Here is a 14223-nt window from a genome sequence, read left to right as displayed (position 1 = left end):
TGAGACTTTATGGGTGTGTATGTGTGTATACCCATATATCTTTTTACATTCTTGCAATGTTTGAATCTTAATGAGATGCATGCATTTTCCGTAAGCAGAAACACAGGATTCACTTTAAATTGATATTTATATAAAGTGACCACGAAGACAGATATTATAATGCTAACTTGGAAAAAAGGAAATAATCATCAGCATAATCAAAATGATTACAATTATGGTAGAGAAAAAAACATATAGAAAAAAAAACTATATAGAAAAGACTCATAGTGACCCTGTGAGTCAGAACTGACTTGATAGCAGTGAGTTGGTTTGGGTTACAGAGAAAAGAAAACAGGAAATGGCCCACCATTAACTGTGGTTGTCTCGTATGGCTGGATTGCAGATCGTGTTTTTATACTTTTTCTAAATTTTAATGTGTTGGTATTACCATCCTGTGTAATAAGCGTATCTGCTTATGACCACATTGTCATCTCAATATTTTCCACAGGCCCAAATCAGTGACAGCAACGATGTTGAGCACGTTGTTCCAACCGTTACTGTGGCCAGAAGCCTTCAAGTCAGTCGCCCCCCCTCCCCCGACCCTGTGCACCGCAGGATGACATGCTCCCCGGCCCTGCACCATCCTCTCCATCGCTGTGAGGCTGCAGCCACGGGCCGCTGTCAGGCCATCTTGTTGAGGAGCTACCTCTTTTTTTCTTTTGCTGACCTCCTGTGTTACCAAACATGACCCCTTCTCCAGAGGTGGGCCTCTTCCACGTCCATATTACTTTTGTAATGGACAAAAGTAGGCTAAATTTGTAAAGAAATCCTCCAGGGAAGGCAGGTGGAACACTCAGGGATGGTCCAGGCGACCTCCTTTTTCCATTCTGCTCTTAACCGTCACTTTCAACTTGTGAGCACATGGTCTTGCCCTCCGGAAGCCCCTTAAACTCCGTGTTGTGTAGACAGGACAAGCCCTTTGTGCGGGTAACACGATCATCATCTAACGCATCTCTCCAGATGTTCTAGCCTTTACTCAATAATCCATGTAATTATGCCACAAAAACGATTTTCAAGATACTTAGGATGCGGCCAGGGCTCCAGGCAGGGACTAGTAAAATGCTAAGGTGGCCACGGATGGTATGTGGCCCCAACAAAGGTGGCGCGGTGGGAGGCCAGGCCACCGCTGAACCAGGACCTTGACTTCCCCTGCAGTGGGGTTAGGATACACCCCCTGTTGGCATGGGGCGACTGAATTCGGGATGGCATCTAGACTACAACTGTAAGTTGTTATGCCGTCCTTGGGCATAATTGGTATCTCTTAAAATGCATATCTGAGGCTCCCAAGCCCGAGAAGACTATGCATGTGAGCGGGAGCACCTGTCTGTCTTTCTCTCTGAGGTTCAAGTTTTGAGGACCTGGCTTAACGTTGAAGTCTCCTACCTGCTTGATGGTACTGAGATTGGCATTGCGGGACACAGGGAAGTTCAGATAGACACCCGTGGGCAGCAGGAAGTCAACTGCCACGCTCTGGTTCTCTTCCTTGGTCCAGAATTCCATAGGGCAGTCAACCCCCGGGGGCATCCTGCCCTACCTCTCAGGTGCCAGTTGCCCTGGAAAGGGAACAAAGGTGGAGTCAGTGAGCACAAGCATTCTGGGAAAACCAGGGACCCATCGTTCAAGGGTAAGTTCCCCCCACAGACACATGAAGATGGCTTCCCTCTGGCCTCATCCTGTCCAGGGTGGCTTGTGGCTTCTGCTGCCCTCAGCCACAGTCCGGGCTGAGTCACCTGTCATCACAGAGGGGACACGCTGGCTGCATCCCACATGAAAAGCGCCAAACCAAGACACCAGTAGTCTCACACCAGTCCTTTGCTCCCAGAGACCTGCAAGATCTGGCCATGGCCACCAGCGGGTCAGAGAACCCAGGACATCAGACAGACTTGAAGTTGACATTTCCTAGCTAGAAGCCACATGGCTTTGGGTCTATACAAACGGATACAGGCAGGCTAGAGGTCCTTGTGGCACTTCTCATATAACTGAAGGTGGAGATGACCCAAAAGCCCCTCAGCTGCGGGATGGATAAACACCAGGTGGGGCATGCCCACGACGGACCACTACACACAGAGAAGGAGGACCGGAGTCCTGCTACATGCTCTGACAGGAGAGGGCCCTGAAAACATCATGCGGAGTGAAGCGCATCTGGGCAAACATTGCGCAATATTGTTTAAATGAAACAAGCAAATTGGAGCTAGAGACCCAAGACTGCTCATGGTTACCAGGGGCAGGAGGAAGAGGATAAGGGGGAGTCTTTGCTTGGGGGCCGAGTTGATATCAGTAGTGGTTAACGGAACGATTTTGAAAAGGGTCTCACTTTCCACTAGAGCAGTGTTTCCAAAGGTGGGCGGTATCATCCCTTGGGAGGCTCTAGACCTGTCACTTGCTCCCACGAGGTTGCAAAAACAGATACCTACATTTTATCCCGGGTTGTGGGCTACAGTTCCCAAGTGGTTAAATGCCAGGGGGGCACTGCACTGAGTGATTGGGTATTTTTTTCCCTGAAAAGATGCTGGTAGGCCCAATAGGTTTGGGAACTTAGGAACCAGAGGCAATTCCATGTCACTGAAGTGTACATGTAGAAATTGTTGAATTGGTGTATGTTTTGTTATGTACAGTCTCACCAAATTTTTTAAAAAGAGAGGGGGTTAAAAACCCAGGAAGGGGATGAATGATTTCAGCAGGGTAAAACTTTTTTTGAAATTTCTGTCATACCAAAATGTAAACATAGATTCCCCAGTAAGTAGCAAAATGCTCCAGACACAAGGAAAAGATTCCCCACTCCCAAAGTCACATTACCGCCACCTGGAATCGGGAGGTTCAGCATTTTCATGCAAGTGTTAGGATTTTATACGCATGTGTAGCCATCAAACTCTATGCATCTTGGGTCCCTCAGGTTTTGCCCCTCAGCATTATGTTCTTGAGACTTATCCATACTAATATGTGGAGCGCTAGTCTGTCTGTCTGTCTCTCTCCTGCTCTCTGATGATCCTTAAGGCAAGTTTCTACTTTCACAGGGTTGTTCTTCACGGTGCTAATGTTTATACGCTGCCTCTGCTTGTGTTCGCTGCGAGTCCCGGGCAGGGCTGTCCAACGGAAACGCTGGGAACTGCAGCTGCAGTGTCAGGGCAATGAGACGGGGAGACAGCAGAGGTAGGTCTGAGAAGAAGAAATACAACCAGAACCTTTCTTCGAAGTGAGGCTTCCCCTAAATTATTTTGGCCGTGTCATCAAGAGAGCCCGAATGGCAGCAGAGAGGGCAGAGGATCAGCAAAAATGAGGGGGAACAGTCAGGGAGATGAACTGAAACCACAGCCCAACAGGGGACCGGAGGCATGCCAACGGTCAGGAGGATGGCACAGGACCGGGCTGCGCCCCACGCAGCCAACGTGAGTCAGAGCCGACTTGGTCTGCAGAGTAAAGGGACAGGCACAATTCATTTTAATGGTGTGTTTTATTCAGCCCTCCGTGCCCACACTACTGTATGTATGTGTGTGTGTGTGCTCCCACATTTTGGTCTTCTAAACATGTAATCGGGGGTGAAAACCCAGTAATAAAATGGTTGGGCAGTGTTGTGTGGAAGGCGGGAAGGTCAGCATTGCCTGTGACAAGGATGGAAGGGCCTCAGGCCCTGAAACACATAGACAGTTACGGCATTACCACCGACTTTGTGGCCTCTGACCCCAGGTTTCTGGACCAAAGAACCGGACACTTGACATTCTGTCACCTGCTACTTTCCCTAAGAAATCCCCCAATGAAGGGGGAGGGGAGGGAGATGGTTTGACACTCTTTTTGTGCTGGCATTCGGGCTTTGAACCCTACGCTTCCATCAGAAATATGTGACTTACATACAGCTTTCCTGTCATTTCCGATGAAGAAGTCGAGGCCAGGGACCCGAGTTGTTCCCCACACGCTCCCAAGTTCTCCCCCAGCAGACTCCAGTATCAGATGTCACGTGAAATGAATGAACTGAGGTCCTGTCCAACAGGAGCTCCTCGGGGGCACACGGGGCTAGGGACGACCCTACTGGGCAGCAGGGGTCTAGGGTTTGTACCTCTGAGTGGGCCGTCACTTGTACGTAGCTGCCCTCAAGCGGGCCCCTGAGTTATGGCAACGCCACGCACAACGGAATGAAACGCTGCCCAGTCCAGCACCATCCGCGTGGCTGGTTCCCAGTCAAGACTGTTGTGATTCATGGTAGAGGGGCTTCCTATAGCTGCTTCCGTCTGGAAATGCCACGGAAACCAGTTCAGCTTCACAGCAACACGTACGCCTCCGTGGACAGATGGTGGCGGCTCCTCAAGTGCACTGGCCAGAACCAGACCCTGGACTCGTTCGTGCAGAGGGGGAGAATCTTACCCAAGAACTACTACTGTGTCCATTCTGCAGGTGACTGATCGCATTGCCTGTATTAAAATATCGCTAATTGCCTTCCAATGTGGTAGCCCCATTTAATGATGATCCACCACTGTTCTGTCGTGTTTACATCCCCATGTCTTCGCCAGCACTGAGTATTGTCAGACCTTCTCACTTTTACTTCTGTGGCAGATGGACAATGAATGGCTCCTTGTTGCTGCATTTGCATGGTCCCTACCTGTAATCGTTTATCTCCTGCAAATTGCCTGCTTGCGGGTTGTGTTTTTCTTCCTCGTCTGTGCGTGCTCGCTTGTGTTCTAGACTTCATTCCTTCGTTGGAAAAAGCTTCTCCCGGAGTGATCGGTTCACTTGGTTTTCTTTCAACGAGGACAAGTTTTTAGTGTAGAGGCTGTGGGATTTAGCCATCTTTTTGTCTGGTTTATTTCCTTTTCCCCCCTGTATTGTAAGGTCACATTTTCCTAGGGTTGAGTGGTTTTTGACACTAGTGGAAAGGAAATGTTTAGTTTAAGAGAAAAGAGGCTTTGGTGGCTCCGCCAACTGAACCAAGGCCTCCCCCTCTGCTCTGAGCAGCGGGCCCCACGCGTCGCCCGCGCGGCCATGTTCCCACTGCTGGCATTCGCTTCCTCTGATTGTAAAACCACATCCTAGCTGGGTTCCTCTTTCTGAGACTGATCAGGCCAAAGGCTTTCTTTTTGATTCAGAACTTGGCGGGGGACCATCAAGAATCCTCGAGAATCCACTACAATCCTAACTCTACTTTGGTCAAACTTGAGAGCCCAGCGCCCACTGTTGGACACTCAATCCTGGACCCCCCAGGGACTCTCATCAAAGGACCCAGGCTCCAAAGAGAGGACCGCTCGCCCCCCTGGTGGTTGGCAGCGGCCACCCAAAGGGCCTTCTCTCAGGGCCCCTCCAGGACCAACGGAAGGGAATGTGGCCCAGCACCCTTCTGCACTAGCCCCATGATGACCCCTGTGACAGGGGTCCCGTTGGCTAATTCCCAGGAGCAGACTGCCAGGACTTTATTCCTAGTCTGCCCTACTCTAGAGCAGCCGTTCTCCACCTGTCTCCTGATTTATCAAAATGATAAATGATTTATCAAATTTAGCAAAATGACAGTGATGAAGTAGCAATGAAAATAATGGTATGGTTGGGGGTCACCCCCCATGAGGAACTGTATGAGAGGGTCACGGCCTGAGGAAGGTAGAGAACCATTGTGCTAAAAGCTCCACTGAAACCTGTTCTGTCCACCTCGTAGCAACACTGGCTGGGAATCGAAAGGTGAGTCCTAGCCTCCGAGCCTCCACACAGGTCTTTTCCCTGTCTCCGGGGAACACTCTGGAAAAATGGGGCCTTCGACTAACTCACGCATGTGCGCCACAGGGGGAAACTTTCATATAAAAACAAAACACCAACAACTCACTCCTGAAAGAGGGAGCTAGAAGGCCAGCAGTTCAAAACCACCAGCCACTCTATGGGAGAAAGATGAGGCTGTCTGCCTGCATAAACATTTACAGCCTCGGAAATCCTCGGGAGCAGTTCTATTGTGACCTCTAGGATTGCCATGAGTTGGCATCACCCACAGCGGGTCGGTGTGATTGTCGTTAGGTGGCAGCGAGTCAGTCCTGATGCATAGTGACCCTGTGCACAACAGACCGAAACACCGCCCGGTCCTGCGACAGCCTCACAACGGTTCCTGTGCCTGAGCCCAGTGTCGATCATCCTGGTGAAGGCCTTGTTTTCCCTCACCCTCTACTTTACGGAGCATGATGTCTCTCTCTGGGGACTGGCCTCTCCTGACAACGTGTCAAAAGTATGTAAGATGAAGCCCCCCTATCCTTGTCTCTAAGGAGCACTCTGACCAGCCGATGGGTTTGTGCCTTGGGGCAGCCCATGACACTTTGCATATTCTCTGCCAGCACCGCATTTCAAATGCATCAACTCCTCAGCTTTCCTTGGTCAATGTCTAACTTTCACATGCTGATGAGGCAACTGAACATACCAGGCCTTGGATCAGGTGCACCTTAGTCTTCAAAGTCACCTCCCTGCTTTGCAACACTTGAAAGAGGTCCTTATGCAGCAGATATTCCCAATGCAATGTGTTGTTTGGTCTCTTGACTGCTGCTTCCATGAGCATTGATTGTGGATCCAAGCAAGGCAAAATCCTTAACGACTTCGAGATTGTCTCCATTCACCCTGGTGTTACCTGTTTGTCCACTGTGAGGCTTTGGGTCTTCTTAACATTGAGTTGCAATCCATCCTGAAGGTTGCAGTCCTTGATCTTCATCAGCAAGTGCTTCCAGTCTTCCTCGCTTTCAGAAAGCAAGGTTGTGTCCTCTGCATGTTGCAGGTTGTTAACAAGCCTTCCTCCAATCCTGATGCCAAATTCTCCTTCATATAAGCCACATTCTCTGATTGAATACGTATATTGAGAGGATAGATCTCCGGCGCACACTTCTCCTGATTTTAAACCATATACTTATTCCCTTGTTCTGTTTGCACAACTGCCTCTTGACCCATGTCTCAGTTCCACTCGGGCACAATGAAGGGCTCTGAGGTTCCCACTCTTCTCAAGATTATCCATAGTTTGTTATGATCCACACAGTCCAATGCCTTGGTATAAGTCAAGGAAACATGAGTAAACATCTTTCTGGTGTTCTCTGCTTTGAATCAAGATCCATCTGACCTCAGCAATGATGTCCCTAATCCCGTGTCCTCTTCTGAACCGGCTGAGCCTCTGGCAGCTCCCTGTCAATGCACTGCTGCAACTGTTGTTGGATGATCTTCAGCATAATTTTACTTGCATGTCATATTAATTGTGGGTGGAGGTCAGACGCTTACAGGCATCCTCCCTGAGGGCAGTTAGTCACCAGACTACAGGGCAGGCTTGCTCCCTGCTGTGGGGGACAATAAACTATTTCTCCCTGAGGCTTGGGACCAAGGGTTCACACCCTACCAATAATGGTCTCTGTCAGTTGAGCCAGGAAACAGGCCAAACTGACTCTGCGACATCCACAGTTAAGTTGCCATCCTAAATCTAGGATCCGCCCATCTTGTCACATGTATGCCCCCAATCCTTCCTATTTCATATATGTCCCTAGTCCACCCCCTCTCATTTCTGTATTCCCTATAGCACAACCCCTTCCTGTGATGTTTGTCCTCTCCTGTAATTAGGGGGCTTGCATATCCCCAGAGACTATAAAAAGCCTGGGCTAGCATTAAGCTCTCTCTCTCCCTCCAGGTGGACCACCAAGCAGAGCTGAGGTGAGCATGCTACCATGAATCGTGTCTGACTCCATTTATTTCAATACTTCTATCTCTCACGCTCTCTATGACTTTACTATGATCTTCACTTATTATCACTGTACAATTGCACCTACCGGACCCGTAATGATATGTTAGGAGCTGGCTTCCCTGACCATTAATAATATTGTTCTATAATTTGAGCATTCTGGTAGATCCCCTTTCTTTGGAATTGGGACAAATATGGATCTCTTCCAGTTAGTTGGCCAAGTTGCTGTCTTCCAGATTTCCTAGTACAGATGAGTCAGTGCTTCCAGTGCAGCATCAGCTTGCTGAAACAGTTCAGTGGGTTTTCCATCAATTCCTGGAGCTTTGTTTTGGGCTAGTGCTTTCAGTGCAGCTTGAACCTCTTCCTTCAGTAACACTGGCTCATGCTCAAGTGCTCCCTCCTCAGTGGTGGGGTGTTAACTGCTTCTTTTTGGTGCAGTGGCTGTCGTCTTTTGATGCTTTCTGCACAATTCACTCTTTTGTCCATAATCTTTCAGTACTGCAACTCAAGATTCGAATTTTTTTCCCTGAACTCTTTCCATTTAAGATGTGTGAGCGTGTTCCTCTTTTGGGGGGCGTTTCCCAATTCTAAGTCTCTGCACATTTCATTATAGACCTTTGTTTATCTTCCCGTGCTCACTTCGGAATTCTCTGTCCAACTTCCATTGGCCACAGCAACTTTACAACTCAAGCGTAAGCTTCAGAATCTCTTCTGAATCCATTTTGAACGTATCTTTCTTCTTTTATTCTTTTCCCCCCCTGTTTTTCTTTTAATTGTTTTATTTGGGGCTCATACAACTCTTATCACAATCCATACCTACATCAATTGTGTCAAGCACATCTGTACATTTGCTGCCCTCATCATCTCAAAACATTTGCTCTCCACTTAAGCCCCTGGCATCAGCTCCTCCTGTTTCCCCTCCCTCCCTTTTCTTTTCTGCTTGATGACCCTTTCCTTTCCTCATGAGTGATGTTCTTGAAGTCCTCCCACAGCTCATCAGGTCTTCCGACATTGGTGCTCAAGGACACTTGGCTGTCAGGATGTAGTAATTACCCAGGATGAGTTCTAACCGAATGCAATCGCTTCCACAATGATATCTCCTATGAGCAGTCAATAAACTGAAAAGGAGATTCCTTGTGGGGTGTTTGGGGCGGGCCGTTTCAATACAAGGGGACACTCAAAGCTTGCTTGCTTTTGCTGGGTCTGGATCCCACATCTGCCTTGTCGCCCGATCTCCCGTTTTCTTAGCACTTGGAGCAACAGCCTGCTGTATTGCCTGCCAATCCTGGGAGTCGTCAGCAGAATGCCACCGTGGCTGCATTCACCGCTGCAGCCCGAAGCCTGCCATGGTGAGTCCACCAGCCCCTGCAGAAGCCTCCCGTCTAGCTAACATCTGAGCCACCGACTCAGAATTTGCCCATCCTCTACAATGTGTGCGCCATCTCCTTGATGTGCCCTTACTCCAGAGACCCACATCTGATTGTGCTGCTCTAGAGAACCCGGCCTGCGACAGTGGGCAGGTGCCTTTTATCCCTGGCCCTGGAGAAAGAACTCTTGATGTAATTGAGGCTCCTTCGTATGGAACAAGCAGTCCTAATGGCACATGGGGTTAAGCATTGTATTTCTAACCAAAAGGCTGCTGGTTCAAACCCACCTACGGTCATCCTGTGGGAGAAAGATGAGGTCGTCTGCTTCCACCAAGATTTATGGTCTTGGGAACCCCATGAAGCATCTCGACTGTTCGACAGGGTCATTCTGAGTTGAAATCGACCCAAAGCAATAAGAGTTATTGTTTGTTTAGTCTGGGACTTGGCAGGCCACACCTGGGAATTTGTGCTGGCAAGTGGAGGCTGACCAGACCAAACAAAATTCACGAGAAGGTCAATATCCATTAGCCTCAGGAAGCATGCTTTCACGTATGTGGGATTGACTGATATAAGCCCTGAACAGAGAGGCTCACAGAACTTCCTGGCTGGCGAAAACATCTGCTCTCAGGACCTGGGGCATCCCTTGGGACATGAGCTCTTCCAGACCTTGCCCAATCAGCTGTTCATCTGGATTCTTTTTGACAATTTTTGGCTATGCTAAATCTATGGTATAGTATATGCTCCGGAAATGCAATGAGTCACTCCAGCACACTACCGAACCCGAAGGAGCAGAAGAAGCCAGCAGATGGGAGGTAAGAGTGAGGCTTATATCTGGCATCGGAAGGTGTCATGGCAAACCCAAATGTGTGGCCAACAGGTCAGAAAGCTGGGATGTTGTGGGTGGAGTCCCCAGACTTACAGGTGGCCTATGTGGCTACTTGGCATTGAAGAGCAGGGTGTTTTTAACTTGTGAGTGCTGAGCTCGCTCGGGGTGACGAGGACTTGAAAGAGTGTTTGGGGGCAGCTGGCTACAAGGCTGGAGAAGCAAGAATACGAGGACTGGAGCAATGTCCACATCTGGGGAGCTGGACTCATGGTGCTCCTTAGAGCACCATCACCTTCGCAAGCAGCGAGGTGCTCATGTCTATTGTTGTAGCCCTTGTGCATACTGCATGTCTTCCAACCTCACATGTTCATATTACAGACAATTCTGTCGTGATCCATAGAGTTTGCCAAGACTTTTGGAAGTAGATCCGCAGGCCTGTCTTCTTAGTCTACCTTTATCTAGGAACTCCACGGAAATCTGTCCAACATGGGTGACCTGCTGGTCCTGCTGATGTTTGAAAAACCAGTGACAGGGCTTCAAGCATTGCGGCAACCCTGAGTCACCCCAAACAACAAGCTGCGACAGGTGGTGGGATCTACAGATGCTCCACAGCACAAGCGAACCATCAGTGGGAGGCAGGCACAAGAGCATGTCTCCCATGTTTCCAGTTCAAGAATAAGACCAAGCAGAGGCCATCAGTGTTGATAGTGGGGAACCCAAATGGGGCAGTGGTAGAAAGAGGACAGGAGGCTTCTTTGGGGACTTGGGACTTTTCCCAAACTGACCACACCATCAGTCCAAGTAATTAAAGGCACCAGGCAAAAGGGGCCCAGGTGCCAGCCAATCTGATCCCTGAATTCTTTGTCCAAGGGAATTGGACTAGAAGTGGAAATGGACGTAGAATGACCAATCATTGTACACCATCTCCCTGCCTACCTTCAACCATGTCAGGAGACAGTGCATGACCAAGAACTGATGATACTGAAGGAAGTAATCCTAACCGCATTGGAGAAAAACAAGATAAATTAATGGAATACCAACTGAGATATTTCAACAAACAAAGGCAATGCTGGAAGTGCTCACTCATCGATGCCAAGAAATGTGGTAGAGACGACCACCTGAGACCAGCTGACTGGGCAAGACCCATCGCTGTGCCCACCCCACAGAAAGGTGACCCAACAGAATGCTACCAACAAGATTGCCCACAAGGAAAATTTTGCTGCAGGTAAATTTTAAATGGTAGCAGCCACACATGGATGGGGAGGCCAAAAATGCCAGCTGAATTGCAAAGAGGAAGCGGCAGGAGGGCGTCATTGCTGACATCTGCTGAATTTTGGCTGAAAGCAGAGAGGACCAGAAAGATGTTTACCTGTGTTCTATGGGCTATACAGAGGCATTCAACTATGTAACAAATTATGGGTAATATCTCAAAGAGCAGGAATTCCAGAACTTTCGTTGTGCTCATAGGGAACCTAGACATTGACCACGAGGGGTGGTGCCGAGGTTAACATCAGGGAAGTAGTGCGTCAGAGTTACGTCCTTGGCCATCCAATCTGCATGCCAAGCAAACAACCACAGACGAGGTGGAAAGCACAGCGTTAGGACCACAGGCAGGTGCATCAACCTGCACTATGCCGAGGACACAAGCTTGCTCGCCAAGGGGAGGAGAGCTTCAACACTTCCTGATGCAGTTCCAAGACTACAGCTTCAGTGCGAGTTACACCTTAACATAAAGAAAAAGATGTAAAATCCTCTCCACTGGACCAAGAAGCAAACCAAGATAACGGGAAAATTCTGAAGCTGTCAAGGATTTCATTTCACTTGGCTCCACTGTCCAAGCCCATGGGAGGAGCATTAAAGAAATCAAACAACATATCACATTCAAAAAATCTGCTGCTGCAGAAAAAAATGTATTTTAAAAGGTAGAGATGTCACTTTAAGAACTAAGGGGTTGGGGGGAGCGGGGAGGGAGGGGAAAAACAAAAGAGGACCTGATGCAGAGGGCTTAAGTGGAGAGCAAATGCTTTGAGAGTGATTAGGGCAAAGAATGTATGGATGTGCTCTATACAATTGATGTATGTATATGTGTGGATTGATATAAGAGTTGTATGAGCCCCTAAGAAAATGTAAAAAAAGAAAAGAAAGAAAGAAAATGATGAGGGCAAAGAATGTTCAGATGTGCTTGATACAATTGATGTATGTATATGCATGGATTGTGATAAGGGTTGTATGAGCCCCTAATAAAATGTTAAAAAAAAAAAAAGAACTAAGGGGTTTTGCTGTTGTTGCTGTTGTTCAAAGCTTTTCCTTTTCTATTATTATTTTAAATTATTTTATTGGGGCTCGTACAACTCTTATCACAATCCATACATCCATCCATTGTGTCAAGCACATTTGTACATTTGTTGCCATCATCATTCTCAAAACATTTGCTTTCTACTTGAGCCCTTGGTATTGGCTTCTCAATTTTCCCCCTCCCTTTCTCATGAACCCTTGATAAGTTATAAATAATTATTTTTTCATGTCTTACACTGACTGATGTCTCCCTTCACCCACCTTTCTATTGTCCTTCCCCCAAAGAGGGGGTTATATGTAGATCATTGTGATTGGTTCCCCTTTGCTCCCCCACCTTCCCCTTCCCCTCCTGGTATCGCTACTGTCATGATTGGGCCTGATGGGTCTATCTGTCCTGGATTTCCCTGTGTTTCCAGCTTTTATCGGTACTTGTGTACATGCTCTGGTCTAGCCAGATTTGTAAGGCAGAATTGGGGGCACGACAGTATGTGTGTAGGGGGGAAGCATTAAAGAACTAGAGGAAACGTGTGTGTTTCATCAGTGCTACCCTGCACCCTGACTGGCTCGTCTCCCTCCCGGGACCCTCCTTTTGTTTTTGGTGATCCTGGTGACTAAGGTAAGGGGCCCAGTGGGCTAGTGGGCTCTGTACTCATCAGTGACTCGGCAGGAGAGAGGTGAGACTGTCTTCTCCAGTAAAGATTTAAAGCCTCAGAAATCTAAAGGGGTGGTTCTACCAGGCCTACAGGGTTACTACAACCGGAGTTGACTCATTGGTCTGAGTGAGTAATAAATCTCAATGAAGGTCAATATTTGTAACAAGATGGAGTAGACTGCAAAAAGAACACAAACGATCACTTGCCTTCTATCATCTTTTGCAATGCCTTCTGTCTTCCTTACCCAGTGAGACATTGACAGAGTGAGGAAGGAGATTTAAGAACCACCAGTATATGAAGACATGGTGTTCTTGGATCGCTGCCACTTCCACCATGTTAGCACGCACACTTGTGAAACAATCATCTCAGGGTTTCTGTCACACAGGCCGAGAGCCTGAGTGTCAGATGAGGGGGAGGACATTCTGGATCATCTAGCCCTAGGTTCTCAAACTTATTTGGCCTACTAACCCCTTAAAAATTTTGTTTTAAATAGTGCCACACAGGCAATGAAGAACGATTGAACTACCACCCATAGTCCAGAACAAGACGTAGGTTCCTGCTTTCACAGGCCCCCGACCAGTCCAGAGCCTGCAGGGGTGTGGGCCATCTTAATTAACACTCTTACTTCTCTTGGTTCTAATATCCATGGCAAATGGCTACAAAGAACTCACAGATAAAAATCCGCCATGAAAGATTTTATTAAGGACATTAACAGGTTGTAATGCCAGTGGCACATCCTCAGGGATGAGTTGTTTATCGGGACATGTTACACAGTTCTTTTAGGTCTGCTCATAAACGCCCAAAGGGGCATGCCACTCTTCTGTAAACCTCAATCGGAAGGCATGTTCAGCAAACCCATCACTAGAACTAAATGCCCAGAGGTACTGCATTCCAGTAAGTCTCAGGCAAAGACACTAAACTGCACTTCCAAAGGAAAGCAAGTACTCAGCATGCCCAGTAAAGTGCCCTGAGGCACCCCACTCTGCAAGTCCATCTCTGGCACAAAAGCATTCCGTTTCACTTGCTCCATGGTTTGGTAAATCCCTCATTCTGTTCCATGTTCTGGCTCCTGGTTCTGCCACTGCTTTTCTGATGTGGCAGCTGTCTTCTGGGTCCAGGAGATTCACTGCATAGGAATCTTGGGACCATAGGACTTTCTCCATCCTGCCTCTTGCTGGTAATAAGATCCCTCCCCCACGACCCTTCCGTAAGGGGATGTCCAGTTGCCTACAGATGGTCTTTGGGTCTCCACTCTGCACTCCCCCTCATTCACGATATGATATTTTGTTCTGGGTCTTTGATGTCTGGTACCTGATCTTATCGACACATCATGATTACACAGGCTGGGGTACTTCTTCCATGTGGGCTTTGTTGCTT

General features: G+C 48.1%; 1 protein-coding gene and 1 non-coding gene across 5 annotated transcripts in view; one reads left to right on the top strand and one right to left on the bottom strand.

Annotated features, from left to right (window-relative positions):
- The window catches only part of PIK3CD (phosphatidylinositol-4,5-bisphosphate 3-kinase catalytic subunit delta), a 41839-nt gene that overhangs the window by 13197 nt on the left and 14419 nt on the right, over positions 1–14223 (bottom strand). For all 4 annotated transcript variants that reach the window (XM_075550710.1, XM_075550712.1, XM_075550715.1 and 1 more), the window contains exon 3: positions 1423–1592. In XM_075550710.1, the coding sequence (XP_075406825.1) occupies positions 1423–1563 (141 nt within the window). In that variant the 5' untranslated portion in view covers positions 1564–1592. The remainder of the gene's footprint in view (positions 1–1422; positions 1593–14223) is intronic.
- Positions 3606–3729, top strand: LOC142437916 (U6atac minor spliceosomal RNA). The gene has a single exon (XR_012782416.1). It is a non-coding gene; the product is annotated as a U6atac minor spliceosomal RNA (small nuclear RNA).

Source organism: Tenrec ecaudatus, chromosome 1 (genome assembly GCF_050624435.1).
Source record: "Tenrec ecaudatus isolate mTenEca1 chromosome 1, mTenEca1.hap1, whole genome shotgun sequence".
Lineage (NCBI taxonomy): Eukaryota > Metazoa > Chordata > Mammalia > Afrosoricida > Tenrecidae > Tenrec > Tenrec ecaudatus.
Note: the sequence above shows the minus strand (reverse complement) of the source record. Positions and strands in the feature narration are given on the sequence as shown.